The 7003-nt window shown below is 40.3% G+C and overlaps 1 protein-coding gene across 1 annotated transcript; it reads left to right on the top strand.

The window, feature by feature from the left end:
* Positions 1–1313: 1313 nt before the first annotated feature.
* On the top strand, positions 1314–5554 carry s1pr5b (sphingosine-1-phosphate receptor 5b). The gene is made up of 2 exons (XM_020083727.2): positions 1314–1453; positions 2852–5554. The coding sequence occupies exon 2, from the start codon at positions 3101–3103 to the stop codon at positions 4328–4330; it is 1230 nt and encodes a 409-aa protein (XP_019939286.1). The 5' UTR covers positions 1314–1453; positions 2852–3100; the 3' UTR covers positions 4331–5554.
* Positions 5555–7003: the final 1449 nt, after the last annotated feature.

Here is a 7003-nt window from a genome sequence, read left to right as displayed (position 1 = left end):
ACAAAGCAATAAAAGTTTTATGTGAGGCTTATACAGCATCCCCCTCACCTCTCTTCTGCTCTGTTTTGTACTGATAAACCTCCTGCTGGCCCTGCAGGGGAGGTTTGCAGGTGAGACGCTGAAGCATGTCACAGCATGCTGCAATCTCCCTGACAGGCTCTGGGAACTGGAATGCCGTCAATACAACATAAACCATGTGAATCAGATTCACTCCACTTCCCTACCTGCATAAGTAAGGGGTTGTGAACAGATAATCGTGGGAGCAATAAATCTAGATCTCAGGAAACACAAAAGCCCTTGTGTCCACATTTCAGAGTTTGGACAATTGATACTGAGCTCTTTCTTTTTAAACTGGTTCTTCCAGCAAAATGGAAGCAAAGATTTCCTAATTTCATGTTTTTGTGTTGAAATGCAGTGTTTATCTAGAATTCATGGGAATTAATGACAAGCTCATATGCAAGGTTTTTATCTTGCTGTCATCATATTACTGTATTAGGAAGAGAAGAGGCTTGATTATATCAGGGAGATTTAGTTTTTATCACCTGTAGTTGGATGTAACACAGTATATTTACTTAGTTACTGTAATTAAAGGTTCGGTGTGTAGAATTTTGTGATATCTAGTGTTGAAATTACATGTTGCAGCTGAACACCCCTCACCTCACCCTCCCTTTCCAAACATGAAAAAGAACCTGTGGTAACTTTCAGTTTTCATAAAAACTCAAAAAATGTTTAGTTTGTCCAGTCTGGACTAATGTAAAAAAACATGGCTGCCTCCATAGAGAGGACCCCCTCCATGTAAATATAAAGTATTTAAAAAACTGTAATTCATACAATTCAGATGAAATGAACTAGTGAAAACATCATGAGGATTCATTTACATAAAATTTCTGCCAATAGTTCCCTTTCACCTAAATCTTAAACACTGGACCTTTAAGTCAATTATTCATGTATCTGAACTTTATTTAATTAGATTTACTTTCAGGCTATTCTATTTATAAGTAAAAAGTTCTTCCACCATCACTGGTGTTAACATGTAGTTCAGTAACATAATGTGCAAGTAGTAGCTACGACTGCTGTGGCCACTGATCACGCTGACGAGACATCAAAAATCATCCTAAACAAAAGAAACATCCTAATCTGATGACCGCACCTGTTCGTCACAGAGTACAGATTTGAAGAAGGAGAAATATTTTTGCTGTTTCTGTAAGTGCATGCATAAAGGTCGAGAGAGAGGTAGAGAGAGAGAGAGAGAGAGAGAAAGAGAGAGAGAGAGAAAGAGAGAGAGAGTTTGCAAAGACCAACCCCCTTAAGCTGTTGCATGTTTCAACTAAGGTCTTCCTTCACTCCTTCTGCCTTAGTTTTGACTGTGAGTCACTCGGGGCTCGTGTTTGGATTCTCCTCACTGAAAAGCAAATGAAGTGCAGGATAGGGGCAATGCTGCAACAATTTCAAGGTAATTTCTTTATGATATCCATGTCTGATGTAATATATTATTAGATTATGTTTTTTTTGGCTGCATTTTAGTCAGATATTTGTTTTTGCGCTTTAATTTGTGTCCTGTTCATACATGACAGAATGTCAGGAGAAAAATAACAATTATCTTATTTATGATGATTTATGTTTAAATGAATCTGTTGCTTTAAGACATTGTTAAGAGTTAAGGAAAGGATTCTAAAACTTTTCCACAAAATTTCAAAGGAGATTTTTAGACTAAAAATATGCATGTGACAAAATTCACTGACATGACTTATATTGTTGAGGTTCTTTTAAATTCCCAAAGTCTAAGTCAATATTTTCAAAAGAAAAAACTGTATACTCTCTATTCTGATGCATGCAATTATGACTTACTGTGCCTATTCTCTGGATCAAATCCCATCAACAATAATTTGACGTTAAAACCCTAATTCACGATCTCCATTCATATTCATGATCTCCAGTGTATTATACTTTTTCAACACTCTGCACCCTTGTTTGTGCCAACATGGACCAGTTACTTTCATTTCACAAATTATTTTGCAACAGACTGAATAGTTTAAAGTCTTCTGACCTTTTGATAAATGTTAACATATGACTCAAGAAGCAGGGTAAAACATTCCCTTATGTGACAGAGACTCAGAGGAATGCAACCCTTATCACCCAGATTGTTTTCAACATAAAAGCAACCTTTCAGTGTATTTATGATCACGGTTTGCGATGCCATAAACTTAAGACGTGCTGTTTCTGTCTTAAATTGTGGGAGTTTGAATTATATTGCATCTGTGGGACATTTCAAACGCACCTCATCTATACTGTGAAGTAGAATGGAGGGAAAAGCCTCTGCATGTGTGCCAAATTACGTGCATGTGTTAAGATTGACTGGCATACACTTTAAACATAACTGGAACTTAGTCTAAATGTTTGTTTGACTTAAAATGATCCCTGTGTCCGTTTGTGCAAACACAAATGGCAATAATAATCCCTCTGTCTCATCTGTTTTAAAGGACGACATATAGTCATGCCTGTAGTTTGATACATCACATCAAGTATCACAGACTGGCATTCAAGCCATTTAGTCGAAATCAAGATTCATTTCCACACAAAGGCAATATGGCATGTGAAATCTGAATATAAATATGTGCACTCAGACCATTTGAGCAACAATAAACTTTACTGTGTATGTCAGCAGACGTGTTCATTTTCAGTAATCACATCACCAGTTGATGTTTTGTGGAGCTATGATTCATGAATTTTGACTCATCGGCTAAATGGCTTGAGTGTCAGTGTAATGTAACAATGTTTACTTATTTTAACTCAAGTGTGTGATGTTTTCATGTTGCTCTGTAATGATTTGAATTTCCGTGTCTCTTTGCAGGGTCTGGGCCCCCTGACCAGGACAAACAGAGCTCAACAGCACCGTCGTCTGGCTACAAGGAGAACATCTAGGGATTCTTAGTGGATTACTTAAATTTTCATGTAACACCTCCATCTGGCATTTTTTTCTGTATCTTTTTTGGTTTGGTTCTCTCTTGACTAATTCTTGATAGCCCCTGCTGCCAAAGCATGTCAACAAAAATGACTTCATAGCCACTGACTGCAGAATAGAAGAAAAGCAACATAAAGCATGGAGGCTTTGAGTGCCACTCATGCAGCATCTTCCCCCTCAACAACCACATTCCCCACCTCCCCCGCTCCCTCCTCTCCTGGTTACCTGCAGTTCTTCTGGGAGTACCAGGACAACTCTGTCATTGTGGAACATTACAACTACACTGGTAAGCTGCAGAAAGACCGCTACCGTGAGGGGCTCAAACCTGAGGGGATCGCGTTCCTGGTGGTGTGTCTCCTCATTGTCTTAGAGAATGCTGTGGTTCTCATCGCCATTTGGAGGAACAAGAAGTTCCACCTGCCGATGTATTACCTGCTAGGTAACCTGACTTTATCTGATCTTTTGGCTGGGATTACTTACATGGCCAACATTATCATGTCCGGACGTAATACTTTGAAACTGACACCATTGCTCTGGTTTGTCAGGGAAGGAGGGGTGTTCATCACTCTGGCTGCCTCCATCATTAGTCTCCTGGCCATTGCAATTGAACGCCATGTTACTATGGTGACAATGAGGCCATACCATGGGGCCAAGCGGGGACGAATGTTGGCATTGATTGGTGCAAGTTGGGCCCTCGCAGGCTTTTTGGGGGTCCTACCAATTCTTGGATGGAACTGCATGCACAGACTGGACCAGTGTTCGACAGTGCTGCCACTTTATGCCAAGAGCTACATCCTCTGCTGCGTATCTGTGTTCAGTGCAGTGCTCCTGGCCATAGTGGTCCTTTATGCCAGAGTTTTCCGGATTGTCCGTACCAACACACAGCGTCAGCGGCTGGGCATGTCAGGCAGCATACGGAAAGGCTTGGCAAGGAAGTCACAGAAGTACATTGCCCTCCTCAAGACAGTCACCATTGTGCTGGGCGTCTTCATCGCCTGTTGGCTTCCCCTCTTCCTCCTCCTCCTGCTGGACTTTTTCTGTCCAACTCACAGTTGCCGCCTGCTCTACAAGGCTGACTACTTCCTGGGAGTAGCTATGGTCAACTCGCTCCTCAACCCCATCATCTACACGCTGACAAGCAAGGACATGAGGCGAGCTATTCTGAGACTGCTCTGTCGGCCGTGTCTTATGACCAGAGATGGCCAAGTGAAGAAGATCGGGATGCCGTTCCTGGAGTGCAGCTTCAGTAAGACTGAGGTCGCCTCCCAGAAGTTAGAAGGGGGACCAGAGACGACCATGTCCTCTGGGAATGTCATCACCACCCCATCTCCGATTAAAGCTCTTTACCCCAAACTCTTCAAATCATAAGGACATAGACTAGTCCATAAATGTGTGAATGGATTTCCCACTGAACAGAGGACATGTAGCACTTGTCTGTTCCCTACAGAGAGGAAGCAATTCTTGGTATTCTCAATTTTGGAGAAGACCAGAAACAGATGTGATGGAGGGATGAGTGGGGCAGTTACCACATCCACATACTTCATTGTGAACTGATCAGAGAACAAAAGGCCATGAAGATGTGAACAAGCAAGCAAACTTTTTACGAGTTTAATGCAAGTGATAAATCTCTTTAACTAATTTGCACTGAAATATCACAATGAATGGAGCACCAGTCTTGGATAAAAAACGTTCCTGTAGTTCTGTTGTTTGTATGTAAATCTGAAAGGACATTTCTGTAAATGCAAAGACTCTCGTGACTGAAAAAGTATGAACATTTTCACCAAGACCTTCTGGGTCAGTGGTGAACGAGTGGGACTGCCTTTTTTTTCACTCTCTCATCAAAGTGCCTTAAATTCATCACAGACTCTGTGGCGTGCTAAAGTGCAGTACCTTAACATGTCAGGAAAGACAAGTATAAATTGTCAGATTACAGGAAAGACTTGGTGAAGAATGTTGTAGGAGGATGTGGGGCACAGAATTAAAGTGCCCCACTGTGATGGTTAACCTCAGCTGGGGTTGACTTGAAATGTCAGCATGTCAGGAAAAATGTCTACAATAGATAAAACAAAAGTTCATCATAGTGTGATTAACTGACAGATGTATCGGTGACAGTACATTACACATTACATTGACTCTGACTGAAACCATATAATCTGCAATCACCTGTAGAATAAGCACAATAAATGGTTTTGCCAAAAAATGAAACTGCAGCTATATTAAATAATAAAGGTGTGATTAACCGCCATTATCAATTAACATCAGGACCAGCAGCCTTTAATCAGGACAGATAACTTTCATTCACTATTTTTCGTGCTCACCGAGTATTTCCACTTGTAGTTTAAGAATCTTTCTTATTATGAAATGACTGTGACATCAGTTTTTTTATACAGATGTTTTTTCTTAGTCTTTCCAGACCTTAACTGATGAATGATCAGTGTGCTTTTTTGTACTGTAATTCATGTTGTGATGTTTTTGTATTGCTGAAAACCTTTTATATCATCCATGTTGTAAATTATATCTATTTTGTAACAAGAAGGCCCAAACTTTAGCTTTCTATTCATAAAAGAAATAAAAAATTATTTCTTCAAAGATTCCAAAGAGTTTTGGTTTATTTTCATTGTGTGTGCAAACTAAAACAGTTTTTTGTGCATCTGACGTTGTATGAATGTTAATAAGCTCCACAGGAAGTCTCGGCTTGTTTCACATCTGGTAATGACATTAGCCTACATACGGCGTACCTCTACAAGCTCTGCAGGTCTGAGGATGACTCAAGTACCACAATGCACCCTTTGTTCAGACATTTGTTTGTTTCGTAAACCTGTGGGTAAGATTGGCCCTCGCCACAGTCTGACCTGTTGTTCATAACTGTATTGAAAGTGAGAAAGTTAATTTGAAGCTGGCTTCGATGTCCATCCTCTGAATTTGCCTGATTTTTTTCATCAAGATCTGTGAGTAATTCCCTGGGAAACTGTGGATAAGGTTGAAAAATGCCCTATCTTACAATGTTGAAGAAAGTGAAAAAAAATCCTGATGCACACACCAAAGTGAAATAGGTTCTTTCCTGACACATACCTCATCCTTTCACTAGTTTAATGGAAAACCATTCAGGTGTTTTTGTGTAATCTTGCTTAAAAACATACAAACTAACAAACAAATGAAAGGGGGGGTGTACTGTTGTGTAACAATAACCTGTTATTACAAATCCCTCTGACTATACACATAAGCATGCTGTGAATATTGAAAATTATTTATAGCTTTCACAACAACTACACGCGCAGTTCCCTATTAAGGGACATATACTAATGCTTTAACACCTCTCTAAGGAAACAGCAAAGATATATGAAAAAATAGCTTCCTGCAACACAAAGTCAAGAAGTGCCAAACAAGAAGCTGGACAAACTATATAGTTGTTTCATTTTTGATTCAACCCTCAGTGACCCAAAGACATTTGCACCTCCAATAACGGGTACCACATGGCAGTGGGACACCTGAATATGGCATGTTTGAGTGCAGGTGTTCCCCCAGATGTTGGCTGCATTGTTCCTGCTGACAGAGGTCAGTGAGTCAGGGGAACTCTCCTAGCTCCCCCTCCCCAGCTTCCTTCCTGTTGCTGCAACCATGCAACAAACTGGACAGGTAGAAGTCATAAGTTGTTTATCATGGTCACCAAGGACTATCCCACCCACAGGCTTCATTCTGCACTATTCCTCACTGCGCCAGAGCTTCGGCTTGAGTAGTTAAACAGAACAATAGCATAGTACATGAAAGTAAATCACTAAACTGACTCTAGAGGTTTATACGAGTGTTTTAACCCAACAGGGACATGACAAGCAAGGCCCACGGCCAACCCCACCTATTCCTCTAACTAGTCATCATTCAGCTGGTGAGTCATAATTGAAGGTTGATGTTATATCATGTCATAATTATTTTTTTAATGACCTTATCATACATGTCATTTAGCCTAAGGGAGTGGAGGTGTTATTACAGCATTAATTATTTGATGAAGTCCGTTGTGAATCCCAGCAATAGAGAGTCGAAACG

The sequence above is a fragment of the Paralichthys olivaceus genome, chromosome 8 (genome assembly GCF_024713975.1).
Source record: "Paralichthys olivaceus isolate ysfri-2021 chromosome 8, ASM2471397v2, whole genome shotgun sequence".
Classification (NCBI taxonomy): domain Eukaryota; kingdom Metazoa; phylum Chordata; class Actinopteri; order Pleuronectiformes; family Paralichthyidae; genus Paralichthys; species Paralichthys olivaceus.
The sequence above is the reverse complement of the archived record's forward strand: the minus strand, read 5'-3'. Positions and strand labels throughout refer to the sequence as shown.